The sequence below is a fragment of the Pezoporus occidentalis genome, unplaced genomic scaffold, assembly GCF_034315485.1.
Source record: "Pezoporus occidentalis ecotype Australia unplaced genomic scaffold, CSIRO_AGI_Poc_V1 ctg17, whole genome shotgun sequence".
In the NCBI taxonomy this organism is placed as follows: Eukaryota; Metazoa; Chordata; class Aves; order Psittaciformes; family Psittacidae; genus Pezoporus; species Pezoporus occidentalis.
The window spans coordinates 398,215-422,452 of record NW_026913531.1 but is presented as its reverse complement, the minus strand read 5'-3'; the positions used below and the strand labels follow the sequence as shown (position 1 = coordinate 422,452).

Sequence of the window (24,238 nt, the reverse complement as noted above, 5' to 3'; positions counted from 1 at the left end):
AAAACAGTAAAATAATATAGGTTTTTAATTTAAAAATTGAATAGAGCAAAATATGATACAACAGGAGTGAATTTTTTTTTAAAAAGATTAAAGTAAAAAGAATAAAATCAAGTAAAATAATAAAAAAGTGAAATAATAAAAAAATAAAGTAAAACAAAATAAAATAATAAACAAAATAAAATGGAAAAAAGGAATTAAATAAAACTAAATAAAATAAAATAGAATAAAAGAAAGTAAAATGAAATCAAAAGAAATCAATCAAACCCCAGTGAAATCAATCAGCTCTCCTGGCATGGGTCCCCACCACTGCCGGCAGAAGCCACCATTGCCCTTCCCTGTATCCGCCCTCATCGATCTGGTGCCAGCACAAACCCAGCACCGGGTGATGCTCCTGGTGTCACCAGTGCCTGACACACTCTGGGTGACACCCGCGTGTGACACCTGTGGGGACACGGTTCTCCAGGCACAGACACCGGCACCACAGCACAACCCTGACACCAACCAACGCCAGAGCCTCAGTGAGGAGAGCGCGCCCAGATCCAGCACCGGCATCACTGGAGGCTCCCCTGGCACCACGAGCCGGGTCCATGTGGCTTTTCCCTGTCACCACACACGGGCTGAGCCCAGGTACCAGGAGCTGTCCTGGCCCTTTGCTGGCAGCCCCTTGGCGAGGTCCGTGTCCCACCAGTGCCACCAGCCCCTCACCAGCGCCGCATTCCGGCCGCATCCCTACCTCCCGCTGCAGCACCAGCTCCTTGGTGAAGTGCGTGGCCTCCTCGCTGAACGGTTCCCCCTCCTGCACCAGCCCCGGCAGGTTCCTGGCTCCCCGCGGACACTCGATTCCTGCGGGAGGAAGAGGAGGGTGAGGGCATCAGTGGTCATGTGGAGGTGTCACCTCAAAGAGATGTGTCAGGGATGAAAGGGGACAGCGAAGCTCGGGTGGGACTCAAACAGCTCCTGGGATGCTGGTGACAGGGATGGGGACATGGGATGAGCTGGGGAAGAGCCAGCAGGGATGGGGGCATGGGGATAAGAAGTGGAAGAGCCAGCAGGGATAAGGACATGGGATGAGCAGGGATGGGGACATGAGGATGAGCAAGGGACGAGCAAAGAGGGATGGGGACATGGGGAATAGCCAGCAGGGTTAAGGACGTGGGGACAAGAGGGCAAGAACCAGCAGGGATGGGGGCATGGGTGCATGTAAGCATGGATGGCGATGTGGGGATAAGCAGGGGAATGAGCCAGCAGAGAGAGGACATGGGAATGAGCAGGGATGGGGGCATGGTAACGAGCAGGGGAAAAGCCAGCAGCAATGGGGACAATGGGATGAGCAGGGGAAGAGCCATCAGGGATGGGGACACGGTGACAAGGGCAGAGCCATCAGACCCTGCAGCCCCCCACCCCGGCCTCCCCACCAGCACTGCGCTGCTGGCAGTGGCTCAGATTAAACCGCCACATCCTGCATTATTCATTCTATTTTCCATAATTCCTTATTAATGAAGTGCTGGGAATTGCATGGAGCCCTGCCAGCAACCAGGGACACCGCAGCCCTGCTCCCTGCTGGAATCCCTGATGATGAGGAAACAGGAAGCAGGCTGAGAGATTAACCATGTCCCCCCCCAGGGAGCTCACCCCACTGCTGTGAGGTCCCCATTGTCTCTGTGTCACCAGTGATGGCAGCCCTGGGGTGCTGAGCACCTTGGGGTGACTCCAGTGCACCCATCATTGGCAACTGAAGGGGTTTTGAGGGTCCTAGGGTTCCCCCACGTCAGCACCTGGAGTATCCCACGGCATTGGGAAGGGGCTCCCCACATCCCAGCTCTGCTCTGGCTCCCCATGGGAACCCACTGAGGTGATCTCACTGCGGCCTAAATCCAGGTGGATGTGGCCCTGTCCCCATCCCTGTCACATCCCCATCCCTGTCACATCCCCATCCCTGTCATATCCCATCTTCATCACTACCCCCATCCCTATTGCAACCCCAGCCCTCTCCCTCTTGTAACCCCCATTCTCATCCCTGCCCCCATCTCTACTGTATCCCTATCCCAGTTCCTATCACATCCCTATCCCTATTCCTGTCCCTGTCACATCCTCATCCTCATCTCTGTCCCTGCTGCAACCCTATTCCTGTGTCATGTCCCCATCCTCATCCCTACCCCCGTCTCTGCTGCATCCCCATCCCTATCGCATCCCAATTCCTGCCCCCATCATATTCCCATCCTCATCCATGTCCCCATCCCCATCCCTACTGCAGCCCAATCCCCATCCTCATCCCTGTCGCATCGCCATCCTCACCTCCATCTCTGCCACATCCCAATCCCCATTCCCATCCCTCCATCCAACCCATCCACCACTTCTCACCATCACCCCCACTCCCACTGCCAAGAGTGGTGCTGGTGCCAGGAAAACCCCTTTTCCCTCTTTCCCACCACACCTCCTCTGTGCCATCTCCAAGGGAATCTGGCAGGAATCTCGCTGCCATGGCAGTGCAGGCAGCTGCCAGCCCTTACTCCTGCCTGCACCCCCTCCCCAGCTCCCTGGCATTGACATCCTCTGCCTGAAAACATGGAATGTTTCTGGAAAGGCATCAAAATGTGCTGCGGGGACAGTGAAATTCCTTAACGGAAACCCACAGCCTGGCACTGAGCCACACCAGTGGCCGGAGAGCTGGGAAATTCCCCCCAAGTGGGACCACACTGGAGCTCCCAGACCCTCCCATGGCACATCCAGGGGGATCTTGGGTAAATCCTGAGAGAGGGGACCCTTGTCCATCCCAGGGGCTGTGGGATGAGCTTTGGATGCACCGCCCTGGACCTGGATCCAGGCCGACACCGGCAGCACAGAGCCAACAGCCAGTGATGAGCAGGAGGAAGGAGCGGATGCATCTCCTCCTCCTCCTCCTGGAATGCTGGCACTGGGCAGGAATGGCTCTGGCACGGCACCACCAGCGCTGCGGCGAGGCCACAGCAGCCTTGTCTCTGGCGAGGAGCATCTCACTGCACTGGGAAGGGGGACTGGGAGGCAGCGCTGCCAAGAGCGTCTTCCCTTCCTCCTCCCTCTCCTCCTCCTCCTGCACGGAGCAAGCAGGGGCTGGGGGAAGGGTTATGCACCACAGCAGTGATTTATTCCCAAAGAATAGTGGAGCAGCTGCTCCAGATCCCTCAATTTGCTCTGATCTTCCCAAACCCACACAAGAGAAGATTGGATTTGGGAATGGGAAACCTGAAAAGGTCAGGATGAGGATGCTCGGCCCCGGGAAGGCGCTTGGCAAAGTTACCAGCACTTCAACGATGAGACAGAACCAAAGCCGTGGCTCTGCTGCTCTTCCTGGGAAGCTGTCATGGATTAATGTGCGCAATGAGGGATGCGGCTGCCACCGCTCCCTCCTGGGATCCCGGAAGAATTCCGCTGCAAATCACTTTGGTTAAATGATTTTTCCCGAGCACAGAGACCCGCAGCCAGTGGGGATGGAGGAAGTGGCTGCTGGGGATCTGGAGGATGCCCCGATGCTAGCCCCATTCCTGCAGGGATGGAGGTTGAGGGGTGGGGGTGAGCATCCCACAGCATCCCAGGGTATCCTGCAGCATCCCTGGGGTATCTAAGCTGCAGCATCCCAGGATAACCCACAATGTCCTGGGGCATCTTGCAGCATCACTGGGATATCCTGCAGCATTCCAGGATATCCTACAGCACCCTGGGGCATCCCACAGCATCCCTAGGGTATTTATGCTGCAGCATCTGAGGATAACCCACAGCATCTTGAGGCATCCTGCAGCATCCCTGGGGCACCCTGCAGCATCCCACTCTATTCCACAGTATCCCTGGGGCATCCCGCAGCATCCCAGGATATCCCACATCTCTGGGGCATCCTGCACCATCCCAAGACATCGTGCAGCAGCCCAGAATATCCTATAGCATCCCTGGGACATCCCACAGCATCCCACTCATCCTGCAGCATCTCTGACGCATCCCACAGCATCACTGAGGTATCTATCCTGCAGCATCCCAGGATATCTCACGGGATCTCTGGGGCATCCTACACAATACTGGGGTATCCTGCATCATCCCAGCATACCCTTCAGCATTCCAGGACATCCACAGTCAGATTTAACTATCACCCCTGGAGCAGGGACTTTTCCAGCCCTAATTCCTGGGCTCTAAACAGCTTTCCCCCCTCTTTGCTGTGCCATAACCACAACCAGCATAGGGAGCATGGATAAGACCGCGCCTGCCACCGCTATCCAGGAGGATTTATGGATCTGGGGAGAAATAGAGGAGGTGGGAGGAGAGGAGCTGAATCTAAGACCGGAATGCCGAAGACCAATGCCAGATCCCGAAGCCGCACCACAGCCATGCGATGCAATTCACTGCTGCAGCACCAGACCAAAGGCTTCGCGGTGGATCCTACCAGGATGCTGGAGGGCTTCCCATCGCTATTCCCTCCTTTCCTGGGCTCCGAGTCGTGATGGGAACTCGGCTGCTGCCGCAGAGCCCGTGTGGGAGCGTGGCGTATTTTTAACCATGAGTCCCGACCAAAATAGAGGCTGTCGGGAAGAGGGAATCAGCCGGGAGCAGGGAGGGGGCCGGACAGAGCCAACTCCTGCCAATCCAGCCCGCAGCGGGAGGAATGCGGGAGACACCCTCCCTTCCCCATCACCATGTCCTGAGCTCGGATGCAAATGAAAATCAGTAAAAGTACATAAATTCCTGAATTATGGAATGGTTTGGGTGGAAGGGACCTTAAAGCTCCTCCAGTTCCAACCCCCTGCCACACCTTCCACTTCCTTCTCCTCAGGCTGCTCCATCCCATCTCCTCCCAGCCTATGCTTGTCCCTGGAATCGCCCCATCCCATGTGCAGGACCTTGCCCTTCTTGAGCTCCATGAGGTTCACATGGTTCCACCTCTCCAGGTCCCTCTGGATCCATCTGGATCCTTCCCTCCACTGTGCCAATCCCACCACACAGCTCTGTGTCAGCATCAGGCTGTGCAGAGTCTCTCTGGGGAAGTGGTACCCGGGCTGGAATCAGCTCCTCTCTATTTGCACATATTTATAGCTCTCCAATGTGTATACTTTAGCTGGAAAGACGGGATGAGGCTCCCTTGGGAGCATCCTGAAGTCACATTTCCAAAGGACCTGTCTTCTCTTGATGATACTCATTTCCATTTGATACAGATATATATAAAAGGCAGTCATAAAACACGAATATTCATCATATTGCTGGCTCTGAGCGATGGGTGATGGCATCACAGGAAGGTTTGGGAGGCACCAGCCACCCTGGTGATGCTCCCCGCCTTGCTGGGACCCCCAAAATGGTCCCAAAATGGGAATCCCTATAACTGGGACCCCCTGTTCCTTTAGGGACCTGCACCAGTGCTTGCAGTGGGTGCTCCAGAGTAGGATGGGAGCCCTGAATTCCCCCACCCAGGACACAGGTGCTGCACTGGGGCTAATGCTGGATGGGAGCTGGGGGGAGCCAAGGGGCCACCCCAAAATGAGCAACCGTGGGAAATGGGAGTGAGCAGAGGCTGGGAAGAGGGATGGAGGCTTGGGGGATGCTCTGGCAGCCCCATGTAGGGTGATGGACCTGGGGTGTCATGAAGCAGGACCATGGAGCAGGGACTCATGCAGAAGAGACCCATGGAGCAGGACCATGGAGCAAGGACTATCATGGAGCAGGACCATAGAGCAGGGGTTCCTATGGAGAAAGGACCCCCATGGAGCAGAACCATGGAGCAGGGACCCCTATGGAGAAAGGACCCCCATGGAGCAGAACCATGGAGCAGGGACCCCCTTGGAGCAGGGCATGCTATGAAGCAGGGACCTGCATGGAGGAGAAGGACCATGAAGCAGGGATCCCCATGGAGCAGGGATCCTTATGGAGCAGAACCACAAAGGACCCCCACAGAACAGGAACCCCAACTGAGGATGACCACAGAGCAGGGTACCCCAGGGAGCAGGGTCCTGAACAGGAATATGGAGCAGGACTGTGGAGCAGGGATCACCACAGAGCTGGACCACGGAGCAGGAACCCTATGGAGTATGGGGCCCATTAGAGGCAGAGCTGCTACAATAACCATCCACTGGGCTGCATGCATCCCAAAACCTCCAGCCCATGGGAAGGAGCCACCCTGACCTCCCCCAGGGCTGCATTCACAGGATGCCAGGCTATGGCCTCAGAGTTCGCTGCAATTGGGGTGGGATCATGAGGATGAGGCGGATGCATCAAGCTTAGAGGCATCGGCCATGCCGGAAGGCAGAAATCAGCCACATCCCAGGAATACCCACAGCGGCAGCTGCGCGGGGTCTGTGGCAGGGGAAGGCAGAAGGGGGGTGTCATCAGCTGTACTCACTGGCAGTTACCTGCCTTTCTAGCCTGTAATTAACGTCAGCAGCTTGATTAGAGCCTCAGCTGGGGCAGGACTTCCCGGAGGAGAGCTGGGGGGAGCGGGAGCAGAAATGGGAGCAGGCACAGGAGCTGATGCGGGGGGTCAGCAGGGAGCAGGATGGTTTGATTCAGGACCCAAGAAGTGTCTCCAGCAGCACCATTAGTGCAGATCAGCATGCTGTGGTGTTGGGATGTGCAACTCAGGATGCTCCCGAGCAACTCAGAATGGTCCTAAGCAATGCAGGATGATCCTGTGCAACATGGGATGCCCTTGCGCAATGAAGAATGACTTGGTGCAATGCAGCATGCTCCTGTGTGATGCAGGATGATTCCATGCAATGCAAGATGACCCTGTGCAACTTTGGATGCTCCTGTGCAATAGAGGATGTTCCTATACAACATGGGATGAGCCTGGACAACGTAGGATGCTCCTGTGCACTGCAGGATGATCCAGTGCAAGACAGGATACTCATGTGCATTGGAGGATGTTCCTGAGCAATGCATAAGGATTCCATGCAATGCAGGATGATCCCATGCAATGCAGGATGATCCCATGCAATGCAGGATGCCTTGTGCCATGCCGCATGCTCCTGTACAACATGGGATGATCCTGGGGAATGCAGGATGCTCCTGAACCATGGAGGATCCTCCTGTGCCATACAGGATGATCCCATGCAATGCAGGATGCTCCTGTGCCATGCAGGATGCTCCTGAGGAATACAGGATGCCCTGTGCAATGCCACCCCCTGGCTCTCTGCAGGCAGCCTGTCCTGGGGAGGTTTTATCCCCACTTTGGGAACTTTTGGGAGCAGATCAGCCCCTGGGAGCAGGCGACAGCCAGTCGGTCTCCACAGCAACAGGGATTAAATATAACTCGCAGTGAGTGCATTCCCTGGAGCCATCCAATTCCAGGCTGCCCTCCCCTTGCCTTTAAAAACATCCGACCAAGTGGAGAGGCCAAGCTGGAGCTCCTGGAATCACTGGATCCATCAGGATCTGTGGACACTGGTATATTTAACCACTGGTACCCAAGGAGGAACAGCAAGAGCTTGTTCATCCCACCATGGGAAGGGGATTCATTGGCTGCTGATGCTGCGGAGATCCAGGATACAGGAGATGCACCACAAGCATCCCACCAGTGAGGAAGAGGACGGCTGACCTCGGCAGCACCAGGATCTGTGACTGCTCCTTCCCAGCTCCCATCAAATGGCCACTCAACCACTGGGAATGGAGCAAATCCCACCCCAACCGAACGCAGGGCCTGGAATCCAGGAACAGCATCTCTGAGTGTGCTGGCTCCCCACGCCGGATCAAGCGGGATGCTGCTCCCAGCCCAGGGAGCACTCGCAGGAGCCGTCAGGATTCCCCCAGCCCAGCCCCAGCAGCAGCCTTTGGAAGCAGAAGTATTTCAGGATCCCTGAATTCCTCCTCCCAGGCACGTGGGAGTTCTATCGCCTCCAAATCCGACCGTCTCCGGCGCAGGAGTGGGGAGGCTCCTTCCCTCCGTCGCTTGCAGCTGACTTTAGGAATGGTTAATTATAAATAAGGCTGTGTCACTATTTATATGCACAAGCACAAGGAGAAGGACAGGTTTAGGACACGAATCCCACATGGCAGGAGCCAGCCTGGGAATGATCCTATCGGCTGTGGTGAGAGCATCGCTGCGGGGTGGTGATGGTGATGGTCACCGGTGGGATTCCAGTTCGCTGGATGGATATTCCTTCAGTGGGAGCAGCAGGAGCTGCTGCTGAGGGAAATCTCCGTGGTTTTATCCCCCTTCCAGGGTCTATTTTTATGCTTATGGAATTGTTCATAACGGAGTTGTGAATGATCCATGTGTGGGGTCATCATTTAGACACCCTCATTGCCATAGAAACAGGAGCAAGAGATGAGCCGCCCCCATCGAGGCATGTGGCAGTGCCAGAGCTTGGGAATGGGCTTTCCCATCCTTGTGTCATGGGTCACTGTCACTGTGACCCACTACAACACCTTCAAACACCTGGGGTCATGATGCTGCTGCCAGTACTGGCTCCAAGGCAAAGCCTTGGTTGAAATGGGCACCACGAGTGGGATTGGTGTGCGGGGGGGAATACTTCTGGTTTTGTAGGACCTACTAAAATGACTGCTGTGGGCACACAGGGATGAGCAACTCCCTCCCATGAGGGCATCCCCTCGTACCTCCATCATCCCCAGGGTCATAGAATCAGGGAATCAAAGACTGGTTTGGATGGGAAGGGATCTTGGAGAACATCTAATTCCAACCCAAAGGGACACCTTCCACTAGAGCAGTCTGCTCCAAGCCCTGTCCAGCCTGGCCTTGAACACTGGCAGGGATGAGGCAGCCATTAACCCCTCTGGTCATCTCCACTTAGTGCCCTCCAGCCCCATTAACCCCCAGCCCAGGCTGACCAGCACTGACTTCATAGCCTTATGGGGTGACTGAGGACCTGCACCCAGTGGGGTGAGGAGCCCCCCAGCATGGTCGGGGCTCACCTGCGAGGAGGAAGGTGATAAGGCAGGTTTCCTTTGGCATGAAGAGCTTCAGCCTGGAGCCACTGAACACGTATTCCACCACGGCCTCGGAGCGGCCAGCGCGCTGCAGGAAGGGCAGGAACTGCTTTGCCTTCTGGGTGTCCTGGATGAGGGAAAAATGGGGGTCAGGGTGGGGGGTGCGGTGTTTTGGGGTCACCAACCACCTCCCTTGATGTGCAGGGACCCACCAGCACCCTAATATCCCATGGGATGGGGGCAGTGCACGGAGTGGCCTCACCTGCTCTGTGCTGGAGGGCTGCAGGATGTGGGCAGGGATCCGACTCTTCCCAGCTGGCCCATGCAACACGCCCCCCCCCACCTCCCAGCTCTTTGTTTCCTTAATCTAATCAAATCAGGCCTGTACAGTGATTACTGTTAATTGTAGCCCTCATTAGCAGCTCCTGGTTGGATTTGCATAGCCCTGAGTGGTTAACACCAGGAGTGGGGCTGCTCCTCCCGTGCAGGTTGCACTTACAAGTGTTGTATGAGCTCCTCGGTTGCACATCTGCTACAGACAAACTGCCCAGGGCACAACGCACGTGGTGGACAGAGATTCCACACTGGATAGGGATGTGAACCTCATGCAGCCCAGCAAGGGCAAGCGCAAGGTCCTGCACTGGGTCAGGGTAATCACAGCACAAACACAGGCCGGGGGAGACGGGATGGAGCAGTCTGAGGAGGAGGACTTGGGAGTCCCCATCCCTGGCAGTGTTCAAGGCCAGGTTGGACATGGGCTTGGAGCAACCTGCTGTAGTGGAAGGTGTCCCTGTCTGTGGCCAGGGGGTTGGAACTGGATGAGCTTTAAGGTCCCTTCAGCCTAAACCATTCTAGGATTCCATGATCCCACCTCAGGTGGCCATAGGTACGGGTGGTGCAGAACTTGCTGCTGCCACATCCAGCCTTTGGCTATGTGCTAAGGACCCGTGGAGACTCCTTCAGCACTGGCAGCAGTTCCTGCCCCAGGGCTCTGTGGTGGGATGAACAAGCCAAGCATCCCACACCAGGGCACCAGGAATGCAGCAGAGCACCAGCTCCACAGTGGGCCCATGCAGGAGCAGGTCCTGGTTGAGGATGATCCCAACCCACCCCATGTATGCCATCTCCAGCACCGCCCAGTGCCAGGCAGGATTCATCCCTGCCACTAAGCTGAGGTTTCTTCCATCATCCCTGGAGAGAAAGAGGCACTTTCATCCCTACTTCATCCACCCACCTTGGGGGTGCAAACCCCCTGTACCCCTCATTCCATGCTTTTTGGGGCTCCCCCCTTCACAACAGACCAGCACATCCCACCAGCTCTGCCTGCTCCACTCCCTGCATGTAACTCCTGGCCAGGTGCTATCACCTCCATTACTGTTGTTCTAACATTCCCAGAGTTTAATTAGGTGGGAATTAAAGGAAAACTACGCACAGCTAGAGCAGGGAAGAACAAACCCCCCATCCTGACTCCACTTTTATGTGAAGCTCTGCCAATTATGCAGAATTATTCAAGGACTACTCACAAGGACAGAATTTCCAGTGCCTGCCTGTGCTCCCATTCCAGAGCACATGCAAATGGAATCATGAAATCATGGAAACATGGAATGATAGAATCATGGAATCAGCCAGGTTGTAAAAGCCCTTTAAGCTCATCCAGTCCAACCCTTCCCAGCACTGCCAAGGCCACCACTAACCCATGGCACTGAGGCCTCGGCTACACGGTGTGTGAACACTTGCAGGGACGGTGACTCCAGCACTGCCCTGGGCAGCCTGTTCCAGTGCCTGAGCACCCTTTGGGGAAGGAATTTTTCCTCATCTCCATCTAAACCTGCCCTGGTGCAGCTTGAGGCCATTTCCTCTTGTCCCATCCCTTGTTCCTTGGGAGCAGAGCCCAGCCCCTCCTGGCTCCATCCTCCTGTCAGGCAGTTGTAGGGAGCGACGAGGTTCCCCCTGAGCCTTCTCTTCTGAAGGCTGAACTCCCCAGGTCCCTCAGCCGTTCCCCATCACACTTGTGCTCCAGGCCCTGCACCAGCTCCTTTGCCCTTCTCTGGTCCCGCTCCAGCATCCAGAGAAGGCCAATGGAGAAGCGATCCAGCATGGATTTGGATTGTTCATTCCTTGTTCTCTATATTTTGTTTTTTCTTGTCCACAAGCCTCGCACAGCATCATAGGTCCATGTAAAGAGGGACCTTCCCTTTTCACCTCCCAGTCTGCAGGAAGATCAGGGATGGGAATGGGAGGATTTGGGGTGTTTGAGAGGAGCAGGATGCTCCTGGGGCACCTCAGTGTGCCCAGGCCCAGCACCACACAGGAGGGGAGGGCTAAGGGGCTGTGGATGCAGCTCTAGGGCAGCAGCAGAAGAGGGACGTGGAGCTGCTGCGAGGGCTGGAGCAGCTCTGCTCTGGATCCAGGCTGAGAGAGCTGGGCTGGTTCACCCTGGAGAAGAGAAGGCTCCTTAAGGGGAGACCTGAGAGCAGCTCCAGTGCCTGAAGGGGCTGCAGGAAAGCTGGAGAGGGGCTTTGGGCAAGGGCTTGTAGGGACAGTACAAGGGGGAATGCCTTTAACCTGACAGAGGGGAGACTGAGATGAGCTCTTAGGCAGAAGCTCTTCCCTGTGAGGGTGCTGAGGCACTGGCACAGGGTGCCCAGAGAAGCTGTGGCTGCCCCATCCCTGGCAGTGTTCAAAGCCAGTTGGACACAGGGGCTTGGAGCAACCTGCTCTAGTGGAAGGTGTCCCTGCTTGTGACAGGAGCTTGGAGCTGGATGAGCTTTAAGGTCCCTCCCAACACAACCCATTCCATGGTTCTACAATTAAAAGCAGGGCAGAGGCTGGTCCAGGCAGGAGCTGGAGTGCCCAGGACAGAGCTCCATTCCCCCAGGGACACAAACGACCTTCTCAAGAGCTGAGGCATCAAGCCCAGGATGGGGACATGGACACAGCCTCACTGCTGGTTTATGAACGTATCCACCACAGCACCATGGGCTCTCCTTCAACCCCAATACTGGGGTGACACCAGCATGAGGCACACACTGAGACCTCCCCATGCCCCCCAGAGAAGAGAAATCTCATCTCTCCCTTTTGGGGTGCACCACGGGGTGACAGCTTAGGCAGCAGCATGGGGAGGGCCACCAGCCCTGGTGGCAGATGAGGATGTCCTACATCCAACCCAGTGTCCTGGCTCCTCGGGAAGAGCACATCCCGCATGGAATGAGCAGTACCACAGGCCATGAGAAGCATCAGCACCTCTCCACACCCCTCATCCCACCAGCGAGGTCCTTACCCCGGAGATGTCAGCCACCCGGTGAATGGGCACCTCCTTCTTGCTGTGCAGCCCTTTGCCGTTCTTGATGGCCCTGCAAAAGAGAAGGCACTGGGCATCAGCACCCACCAAGGGGCTGGAAGCACCTCCAGGTTGGTGTTGCCTCCATCCATGGGAAGAACATCCAACTCATTAGCTTCTAATCCCAGTTACTGGCCTTTGGCACTTCACCCGAGCCCAGCATGAGCCTGATCAGAGGGACCTCTTGTCCCCATTCCCAAATTAAATGGCACTGTTCCACACGCAATGGAAGGGATCAACAGGAAGGTGCAAAACTAAGACATACTTGTTTTAGTGCTTCCTCACACAAAGTGTTTTCAACACAAAATAGGGGACAACACTCCAATTGGAATGGAAATATGTTCCTTCCAGGATAAAACAATATAGACATGATCAACCACGGAATACCATCCATGGAAGGCGCCTCATGGATGAAAAATGAGCTGGTACATCAGACCTGATGCTAGATTGTAGAATCCCAGACTGGTTTGTGTTGGAAGGGACCTTAAAGCTCCTCCAGTTACAATCCGTGCCACAGGCAGGGACACCTTCCACTAGAGCAGGTTGCTCCAAGCCCCATCCAACCTGGCCCTGAACACTGCCAGGGATGGGAACCCCCAAGTCCTCCTCAGGATGCTCCATCCCATCTCCCCAACCTGTAGCTGTGCCTGGATTTGCCCCAACCCATATGCAGGTCCTTGTCCTCAGCCTTGTTGAACTCCATGAGGTTCATACATTCCCACCTCTCCAGGTCCCTCTGGATCCCATCCTATCCCTCCAGTGTGTCACTGCACCACATAGCTCCGTGTTATCACAAACTTGCTGAGGGTGCTCAATCCCAGTATCCATGTCACAACAAGGATATTGAACAGGATCATTCCCAACACCTAACCCTAACCCTAACCCCTTCCCTATTGGCACAGCGCTGGCTGCTAGTCCTCAGGCTCCTATATAAGCTGGAAATGAATCTCTTCTTTTCCAAGCCTCCCTAATAGCATCTCGCAGGCGAGAGGCAGGAATTTGTTCAGGTTGGACCGTGATGATCATCAGAACACAAGGGAAGGAATTCAAAGCACCTCTGTGCCTTTGTAGAGCAATCGATTTGCTGAGCTGCATCATTCCAGGAGCTGCTCCTGGAGAAGCCAACCTGTGCAATCAGCACAGAGATTTCTTCCTTCTCCCTCACCCTCCTTTGAGACACTCCTTCACACCCAGGGACAAGTGTCTTGGTCAGAAATAGCTTTTTTCCCACCAGGACATTAGCTCTTTCCCCAGGATAAGAAGAAAGACAAAGTTAACCAAGCACCAGGATACCGCAAAGGCAACCAGGGAGTCGCATCCTTGTGCCACAAACCTGCAGGGATGTGGGAGATGTGATGATTCTCCCAGGATAAGAGCACCCCATGCATGGGATTGCCATGGGGATATAGGAAAAGGCCCCTTTCCCTGGAAGATCAGTGGGCAGAGATGCTGGAAGGGCTCAGGGTTGATGCCTGCAGCAGGGCAGAAGCACATGGTGCTGGAGCAGCCCCTGGATGGGAAGTGAGGCTGGGGGATACAGAAGGGACACACACCCGCTCCAAGAGAACCTAGTGGGATGGGAAAATGAATCACCCCCTTCCTAAAATACCCTATGGAGCAGGCAGCTCAGTCCAAGGAGCTGGGAATGTCAACGGGATTTTGAACTGCAACTCCATCAGATACATCTGAGCATCCCAATGGCTGGGGGACATCGCAGCATTTCCATGTCCGGGGACATATGAGCATCCCCATGTCTTGGGATATTTGAGCACCCCAATGTTCAGTGACATCCAAGCATCCCCATGTTTGGGATGTCCAAGCATCCCTATGTTTAGGACATTTGAGAACCCCAACGTTTGGGTACATCCAATCTCAAACCCTTCCCACATCCAGAGCATGGCTGCAGGCTCCATGAGCCACATCCAGCCTTGAGTATCCCGATGCCTGGCTCCACCCCAGCGCTGCTGATTTAATTCCAGTCACATCCACTTCCTAAAAGGCACAATGAGGCCCTGAGCATCCCTCCGGCCTCCGATCCCAGCCGTGAGGGGTTGTGGAGTGGGAAGAGGGAGCTCGAGGAGCCCCTGTCTCCCCTTCCCCCTCCGCGGTGGGGCTCACAGCAGAGCTGAGCACAGTCTTGCACAGCGGAGCTGGCAGGAACCACGCTGCAGCCCCCTCAAAGCTGCTCTCCCCGGCTGCCGGCGCCGCTCCACCAGCTCCTGCCAAAGCTGCTGCCGGGGAGGAGCCGAGATCCCAGCACTGGAGCTGGGCAGCGCCCACGGGGACATGGGAGAGGGGGGGGCACAGGGTGGGTGGCAGCTCAGCGGAGGGAGCTGAACTGGGAGAGGGAATGGACCCCATTGCCACTGCAGCCATCGGGAAGGACACGCTGAAGGATGAGAAGCTGTGGCTGCCCCATCCCTGGCAGTGTTCAAGGCCAGGTTGGACACTGGGGCTTGGAGCAACCTGCTCTAGTGGAAGGTGTCCCTGCCCATGGCAGGGGGTTGGAACTGGAGGAGCTTTAAGGTCCCTTCCAACCCAAACCAGTCTGAGCTTCTTTGACACAGGGACACTGCTCTCAGTGGGGTAGGGATCCAGCTCTGGTGCAGGGGACATTGCAAATGGGGCTGGGTGATGAGACCACCTCCTGTGGGGAGGTGGAATGTGCACGCCTGGATCACGCAAAGCTGTATCACACATGCCTGGACTCTGCACTCTTGGACCATGCAACCTTAAGTGAGCATATCTGGACCACACACAGCTGGATCACACATGTCTGGACCATACATGCCTAGATCATGTTCACCTGAACTATGCACGTCTGGACTGTGCATGCCTGCACTATGCACAGTCCATTTGTGACTGGGTTGGGCACATCTGGACCATGTATATCTAGACCATGCGTGTCTGGACTGTGCACAGCTGGATCACCCGTGCCTGGTCCATGATGCACACCTGAACCACACAGCCTCCACTGTCCACAATTTGGAGCACACACATCTGGGGCACCAAACCCAGGACAGCGACTCGGGAAGATGGGACCTTCCCCTTCACTCCCACCCCAGCAGCATCCGGCTGCGGCACCAACCCAGCCTGCTCCAACACATCGCTGCACAGCCATGCGGTGCAGGTGCAGGTGATACAGGCAGCACAGGCAGCAGCCCTTGATGCTCCTGCAGCTGCAGAAGACAAGGCAGGCAGCACAGCCCTGCCTGCATCAGCACTTCTGCTGCCCCCGCCGAGGATGCGGGAAGCAGCCACACGCATTTTTCTCCCCACGACAACCTCAACCTAATTACAAGAGGCTGGAATGTGTCTTGATCCCTTTGGATCAGCTTGGACGTCACAGGATTTAACGCAATTATCCCTTCTCCACCAGCTAGGCCCGGTAGGAAGGGCTGCGGCAGCGCTTTGCTGGGCTCAGCACCCCCAGGAGCAGAGTGGGGTCCCCTGAACCCCAGCATGATGCAGGCAATGAGCCGTGAGATTCCAAACAACCTCCCTCCCGGCAGCTCCGGCATTAATATGGAAAACCCACCACGCAGTTTGCCACTGAGTCACGGCGCGCCTGGGCCCCCGTCTGTGGCACCAGTGCCGTGCTGGAGGCATGGAGGAGGCTGGGTGGTGGTGTGAATGGGCAGACTGGGATCGGGTTTTGATGCTGGGAGGGTTAATGAGGGGTCTGGAATTCTGGCAAAGGTAGGAGGGGAAAGGATGCTGATTGCAACCAGGAGGGATGCAGACAGGGAGGCTACCCACAGCCGTGGGGATAGATAGATGGGCAGGGATACTGCAGGGATGGGGATGAAGATGGGATGGGGATGAGGATGGGGATGGGATGAGACAGGGATAGGATGGGAAGGGATGGGGATGGGGTGGGGATGAGGATGGGATGGGGTGGGGATGAGGATGGGATGGGATGGGGATGGGGTGGGAATGGGATGGAGATGGGGTGGGAATGGGATGGGATAGCATGGCATGAGGATAAGGATGGGATGGAAATGGGGATGGGATGGGGTGGGGGTTGGGATGGAGATGTGATGGGATGAAATGGGCATGGGAATAGGATAGCATGGCATGGCATGACATGGCATGGGGGTGAGGATGAGGATAAGGATGGGATGGCATGGGATGGGGATGGGATGGCATGGCAGGGCATGGCACTGGGATGAGACAACACAGGATGGGATGGACATGATACAGCTCTGCTCCTCCCTAGAAGACTCGGGCACCCCAGAGCCATGGGGAGAGGCCCCCGTGCGCCCACGGCACCTACCGGGCCTCAGCTGCCAGGAGCTCGTCGTAGTGAGAGGATCTTTGGTCGTCGTCTTGCCGGTAGCGGATGACGGTGGCCAGGCCTTTGCTCACCAGTGCTTCCGCGATGTTGCTGCAAGAGAGGAAAGCCAGGGCTCAGCACCAGGGTGGGGGTGCATCCATGGGAAAGGGATGGGATCCAGAGGGAGCTGGGGCTATGTGAACCCCATGGAGTTCAACACAGGCAAGGTCCTGAACCTGGGTCAGGACAATCCCAGCACAGACACAGGGTGGGGGAGATGGGGTGGGGGAGATGGGATGGAGCAGCCTGAGGAGAAAGACTTGGGGGTTCCCATCCCTGGCAGTGTTCAAGGCCAGGGTGGACAGGGCTTGGAGCAACCTACTCTAGTGGAAGGTGTCCCTGCTTGTGGCAGGGGGTTGGGACTGGAGGAGCTTTAAAGCCGTTTCCAACCCAACCCATTCCATGATCCTATAATTCCACCTGCCCCAGCATTCACCACAGCTGGACCCTGTGCATCACATTGGACCCTGACACCAGACAGGGGATCAGACCTGCTGTGCGGTGGAACAGGAGAAACCCCATCCCACTTCACACCACTGACCAGGGGAAGGTGCTTGGAGCAACATCTGACATTCAACAGGCACATCCAAGGGGTCCCTGTTTGACCGTGCAGAAGCAGCACCCCAAAACCCCCTTCCCAACCCCAAATCCAATTGGATCATCACTCCTGGAACCATAGAAACCTGCTCCTTGCTTTTACCTTCCTCTTGCTTGCCCTAAGCCCCCATCAGAGAGGAGAGGTGGGTGATGCCACAAAGCTTGGGGCCAGCTGCCAAGAGGCACCGTGATGAATCGGCTGCTATTACCCTGTGCTGCTTGAGACAAATCCCCACATTCCCCTTGGCTGAGCACATCTGTAATTCTCCTCCAATTACACAGGCAGGGCATGGACCACTAATTCACCGCTTATAAAAAAGAGAAGAGCATCTATATAAATAGATATGATATGGATAAGGGGGAAGCTGATCCGTTCGGAAGCGCCGGGAGCATCCCCCTGCCAGGAGAGGGGGAAGGGGAAAGTCATCACTGGGAGCTGAAAATAGGTCTCGCCTCGGAGCAGGGGGAAGAAAAGCAAAGCTGCAAGGTTTGTAAATGAGGGAATAAGCTGCAGCAGGAGGAGCTGCAGTGGTAAATGCCAAGCAACCAGGAATAAGCACCTACAGCTATTTTGGGAATGAACAGGAGGTTGTGGAAGGGGGAGGTGAGCACAGGGCTGGTGGCATCACCCCCAGCACCATGATCTGACCCCAGTGGGGATGTCGTGGTTTGGGGTTGGGTGTGAGGCTCCATCCCTGTATCCCCAGCACCTTGGTGGATGCAATGGGGGAGAGGCAAAAACAGGGATGAGCTGTGGGATACCAACCTCCTAAGGAGGTGACTATGGACTGCTCACCAGGGACTGTAGGGATAGGAGAAGGGGGAATGGGTTCAGACTGAAACAAGGGAAATTTAGGTTGGATATAAGGAAGTTCTTCCCTGTGAGGGTGCTGAGGCGCTGGCACAGGGTGCCCAGAGAAGCTGTGGCTGCCTCATCCCTGGCAGTGTTCAAGGTCAGGTTGGACACAGGGGCTTGGAGCAACCTGCTCTAGTGGAAGGTGTCCCACCCCGTGGCAGGGATTGGAACTGGAGGAGCTTTAAAGTCCCTTCCAAACCATTCCATGATTCTACTATTCTATGACTATGGAGGAGAGAGGCAAAGATGGGCAGATCTGCAAGAGGTGCCTGGTGAGCAAAAGGTGCTGGTAAGCTCGTGGTGCTGCACCCAGAAATACCACCTCCATCCCATTCCCCATGTACAGGAGCTACACATTTGTGACACATTCCCCACTGCAGTGTGATGGGCTCCTTCCCGTCACATCCCACATAAGCATAGGCATGGGACACCCCTTGTGTCCCACGTCCCCATCTGGGGCTTGGGAACAGGCAGCAGCTCCCCAGCCCTGATGGGATTCCCATCCTCACACTGGATTTGGGCTGGGTATCCCATCACCCCCCCTCAGTTTGCATCACCCGGAGGAAGCAGCTTCATCCTCATCCAAGCCCCATTCTGGGGAAGGGAGCAAGCGGGGCGGGATATGGGAAGAGCAAAAGGAGATTAAAACCCACCATGGGAAGCATCAGGAACCAATTGTGCTCCAAGTGCTCCGTCTGCTCGCTGAAGGGAGCGTTTTATTCTGCCCCCAGCACTTGTGAAGTGCTATAATCCTGTTGCCACCTCGTTTGATGGCTTCATTTATTCAGCAATATCATGGTTATGGCTTTTATAAGACAAGGAAAATTGCCAGCATTCACTCCCACCGCGCTGCCGGGTCCTAAAGGAGCTGGGATGGGCTTGGGATGTGCATAGGAAATGTTTGGTTCCCAATGGGCTTTGCAAGAGGGGATGTTCCCATGGCTGGTGGGGACTGGGAGCAAATGGAAGGTTCTGGGTGGCCACGGGGATGATGCAGTGTCCGGATGCCTCAGTTTCCCTGCTCTGAGCGGCCATGATCCTGCACAGCTCCAGCACCGGGCACCAGCCACATTCCCGCATCCATCCAGCCACACTCCCCATCCCAGATTCATCCTGCTCCTGTCTCAGCTGCACTCCACTCTCCATACAGCCATATTCCCCTCCCCATCCCAGACGCATTCCACTCTCCATACAGATATCTTCCCCTCCCCATCACAGCTTCATCCTGCTCCCCATCACAGCTTCATCCTGCTCCGCATTCCAGCCACATCCCCATCCCTATATCAGCCACATCCTGCTCTCCATCACAACTTCATCCTGCTCTTCATCCAGCTGCATCCTGCCCCCATCCCATTTCATTCTGCTCCCATCCCAGTTGCACCCTGCTCCCCATCCGAGCTTCATCCTGCTTCCTATCCAAGCAGCATCTCTCTCCCAGTCCAGCCGCATCCCACTCTGCATCCAGCCACATCCTGCTCCCCATCCAGTTGCATTCCACTCCCCATCACAGCTTCAACCCACTCCCCATCCTGATGCATCCCAGTCTGCATCCAGCTGCATCCCTCTCCTATGCCATCCTCATCCTGCTCCCATCCCAGTGTCCATGCCTACTCCTGTCCCATCCCCCAGCACTTCAATCCCCTCTGCTCCCAGCGGATAAGGAGCTATTCCTGGCTCTAGACTCCACAAGCATCCAACATGCCTGAAATCAGTTTTCATCACTTCCACTGGTCAGAGGGCAGCCATTTAAATCCCAGGATACCGGGATCAGGGAAGGATCATTCAAAACCTGATATTCAACCCCCTCTGCAGCCGCAGCACCGGCTGAGCCAGATGGGAAGGAAACAAATCCCAGTTTTGGAGCAGATTAGCTGAGCCTCTGAGCACAGAGAGCCATGGGAATGGCAGTGGAGGCACCAGGATCTGCCCCTTCATGCACCCCTCATCCTCTTCTCACCAGGAGTGACGCTGGTGGTGCTTTATTTGGGAAGCTTGGCTAAATTATGGAAGGACAAGCACAGACACAGGCTGGGGGAGATGGGATGGAGCAGCCTGAGGAGAAGGACTTGGGGGTTCCCATCCCTGGCAGTGTTGAGGGCCAGGTTGGACGGGGCTTGACGCAACCTGCTCTAGTGGAAGATGTCCCTGCCCATGGCAGGGGGTTGAAGCTGAATGAGCTTTAAGGTCCCTTCCAACCCAAACCATTCCATGCTCCTATGAAATCCCCCCCAGGTCTGATCGCACTGCATTGAATCTGTATGGATCAGGGACAGCAGCGCCCGGTTGCACATTTAAGGCTGCGAGTGGCTTAACTCCAAGTCCCAGTGCTCCCAGCCGCCCTGCCGGATCCCAGCCGGATCCCTGCCGGCTCCCTGCCAGTGCCAGGACACGCTCCGAGCTTTGCCAAGCCTCAGCCAGGCACTGTCAGTGGCCCAGCTCCGGGGCCCAGGCTGGTGGCAGCCACCTCCTCCCCGTAGGAGGGAGCAGCTTGTGAAGCACTAGCAAGATTTGGTCCTTTTCCAGAGGCTCCGGCTGCAAATTCCTCCCCGGCTCCTGGGCACGGGCCCAGCTTTGCCCTGGCACCGCATCCCACGCAGGTACCGTGCCGCGCATGGATCCGCTGCAAGCAGCAAAGTGCTGGCAGGCTCTTCCCAGCTTCAGACCTCTGGGATCCCGGCTGCTCTGGGGATGAAGCCAATCTGGGATTACAGCTTTCCACCCCGGGAAGCCAGGCTGCGTTTCCACATGGAAGGGGAAGCATGCATCTGACGGCTTTTGGCTGCCAGAGCATCCCTGGGAACAGCAGCATCCCCCAGGACCAGTGGTCCTCCAGCTTTTGGCAATGGAATTCAACTCCCTGTCACCTGTGATCTGGCTGGGTCCTGGCTCCATCACTCACTGGGTGCTTCCCAGAGCTTGGCACCAGTGCATGGGAGTATATGGCAGAAGGTCAGGATCATAACCCAGATTTTGGGATGAGGAGAGAGACACAAGGAGTAAAAGCAGCCCCATGCCCATCATCCCGCACCCTGGAATGGGAGCCCATCCTGCACCCTGCATTGGAATTCCATCATCCTGCACCCTGCAAAGGGATCCCACCATTCTGCGGACTGGAATGGGATCCCATCATCCTGCTCCTGTCTGCCCCTTCCAGCACCCAGACTGCCCCCATAGCTGCAAATTCTGGGATGACCCCAATTCTTTCCCATTTTAGACTTTTTAAGGCTCAGAATTCCCAGCTCTACCCACGGGGGCTGATCCTGGCACTCAGTGGGATGCTGGGCACCCAGGGAAGCATGATGGGAGCACAGTGATGGGTGCACTGCACCCAAACCGCCCCCCTGCTGCTGCCAGAAGGAGGATGAGGAAGAGGAGAGCTGGGATAACAGCTTCAGGAAGAGATTCCCTGATGGAGAATTAATCATCCTGCTCCTCTCCCCACAGCCCCTGCACAGGCACAACCGCAGCCCTTCCCCCTAGATCCAACTAAGAGCAGTTTGGGAGAGGAGCTGGAGCTGCATCCCCCACTTAAGCCCAGATTAAAGTCTGGGAATATGGAAACGTGGATGAAAAGCTCTTTGCTGCAGGAAAAAATCCTATTAGGCCATGAAATGAAGGATTTTCCCACTTAAAAGACAAGCAAGGAGAAAGTGGGTGTTTGCAGCTTCCCCCCCCCAACTCATTTCCCACTTTTCCACGCCAAAATTCCCCAAAGGTGGCTTTTAAGCAGTGTTTTCCCCACCACAGCTGCTCCTGGCAGGGATCAGCAGTGCCAAATCCAGCCCCACACCAGGACCATGTGCCATGGCCAGAGGGGGCAGCACCAAAATATGCTGTCGGTGCCTGATCAGCACCAAAATGCACCACCCTGCAGTGAGTGCATGGCCTGCACCCTGCAATGGGAAACCACCATCCTGCACCCTGGAATGGGTGTTTATCCTGCTCCCTGCAATGGGAGCCCATTATCCTGCACCCTGCAATGGAGGCCCATCAACCTGCACCCTGCAGTGGGTGTTCATCTTGCACTCTGCTACAGGATGCTATAGGATGCTGTAGGATACTGTTTGACGCTGTGGGATGATATGGGCTGATGTGGGATGTTGTGGGATGCTGAGGGATGCTGCAGGATGCTATGGAATGCTGTAGGATGCTCTGGGATGCTCTGGGATGCTGTGGGATACAGTAGGATGCTGTGGCATGTAATGGGATGCCGTAGGATGCTCTGGGATGCAGTGGGATGCTGCAGGATGCAATAGGATGCTGCAGGATGCTGTGGGATGCCACAGACTTCCCAAAGAGCAAAGGCTGGTGTGAACCTGGAGTTCTCACGTGCTCCCACTCCCACCAGTCACAGCCCCATCATCTCGAGGTCCCTCTGGCACCACTCTGTGGGTGCCTCTGCATTAATCATGCTCAGGGTGCTCCCACCAGCACCCATGGTGGGACGAACCATCCCAGAGCAGCTCTGGAGCTGCCCACAGGGCCCTGGATGTCCTGGAAGCTGCTTTCTCCTCCAGCCCCATCCCCTTCCCTGTTTTCCATGTCAGCACAGCTTTGTTGTGACAGCTTGAGCACAACCCTCTGACCTTACCTGTGCTCAGCAGGAAAACACGAGCCGGGAGCAGCAGCGCTGGGAAATGCTGACAAGGCACCGGCACACGGGAATGGGACGGGGAGGGCTGCGGCACGCGGGCATCGGGCAGAGCTGGGCAGGCACTGTCATTCCCGAGCCAGGAACCAAGCAGAAAATATCAGGGAGAGTGAAAGGAGAAGCACCATGGACCCAGTGAGGGCAGCCAGCTTGGATGCACCTAGTCAGGCACTGCAGCCAGGGAGCTGGCAGGGATACAGGCAAGGATACAGGCAGGAATACAGGCAGGGATTTGCGCAGGAATATGAGCAGGGATACAGGCAGGGATACAGCAGGGATGCCGTCAGGGACCAGGCAGGGATCCAGGCAGGGATACAAACAGGGATACAGCAGGGATGCAGTCATCAGGCAGGGATACAGGCAGGGATCAGGCAGGGAAAGCTGGTTTTGTGCCCCAAGCTGCTCATGCTCACAGTGCTTTAAACTGGAAGCAGGGGCTGCCCCCTGCAAACCCTCCTGTGCTGGGGGCCACCTCCATGGGTGGACATTGTCCCCCTGCCCTGCCTGGGGACAGGGAGGTGCCACCACTGCTGCTGGCCCTGTTACCTGCGGAGCAGGCAGGAGCCACAGGACCAACATCTGCCTGCGCTGCACCAGCGCAGAGGAACCAGGGCCTGAAGGCTCCAAAGCCAGGCTGGGATTAGCGTCCTGCCCATCCCAGCAGCTGCCGGCGTGCTCAGCATTCCAAGCAGGCTCAGCCCAGCCCAGATGCCAGGAGGACAAGCCAGGCTTTCTTCCCAGCTCGGCACAGACCCTGCTCTGTTACACCAAAGGACCCTGTGGGCAGATGGGAGCAAGGGGGCTGCCCCACATCATGCCCCATAGAGATGCTCCCATGACCTCCATCGCCTGATGAGGACAATGAATTCACCCGCAAGTTCACCTCAGGGCTCCTTCCGAAACAGGGGTGCATTTTGGGAGCTATTTGGAAGCAATTTGCAGCTAGAGATGCTGCGAGCAGGCGGCAGCACTTGGAATGATGCTCCGGAGATGGGGAATCCAGTCCCTCCACTGCGCTGGGCATGGCGCAAGCGATGCCAGGAGCTGGCATGGGGGGAGGCTGGTGGGTTTAGCACTGCACAGGCCCCTCCTTGGGCATCATCGACGATCCAAGACCTCATCTTCCTCCAAACAGCCCTAAAAACACAGTGGCAGGGATGTCCCTTCCCAAAATCCAGTGAAACACCCTCGGCTGGAGAATCAGCTCCATAGGGATAAAGCAGCACTGAATAAACTGGGTGGGTTTAAAGCTGGTGCAGGCAGCTGGGCTGCTCCACTGGGCTCCATCGTGCCATGTATCCATCCAGGAAAGCCCTTTAGGCTCCCACTGCCATGGATTCATCCCAGGAGCAGCATTCCAGCATGACCTGGCTGGATCTGCATCCCTGCCCATAGCAAGGGGGTTGGAATTGGATGATCTTAAGGTCCTTTCCAACCCAAACCATTCCATGATTCTATGATCTCCATTGCACTGAAATGGAAATTAACCCCATTCATGAGCTAAGCATCACCAAAGGTCATTCCAGGAGTGCCTTAATTAGAGAGTTTTCCAGCTTCCCATGC

General features: G+C 56.1%; 1 protein-coding gene across 1 annotated transcript in view; it reads right to left on the bottom strand.

The window, feature by feature from the left end:
• The window catches only part of SND1 (staphylococcal nuclease and tudor domain containing 1), a 99,613-nt gene that overhangs the window by 18,951 nt on the left and 56,424 nt on the right, over positions 1 to 24,238 (bottom strand). The window contains exons 13-16 of the mRNA XM_062613647.1: positions 16,512 to 16,622; positions 12,176 to 12,248; positions 8,881 to 9,022; positions 734 to 843 (exon numbers count right to left, since the gene is read on the bottom strand). Coding sequence (XP_062469631.1) covers positions 734 to 843; positions 8,881 to 9,022; positions 12,176 to 12,248; positions 16,512 to 16,622 — 436 coding nt within the window. The remainder of the gene's footprint in view (positions 1 to 733; positions 844 to 8,880; positions 9,023 to 12,175; positions 12,249 to 16,511; positions 16,623 to 24,238) is intronic.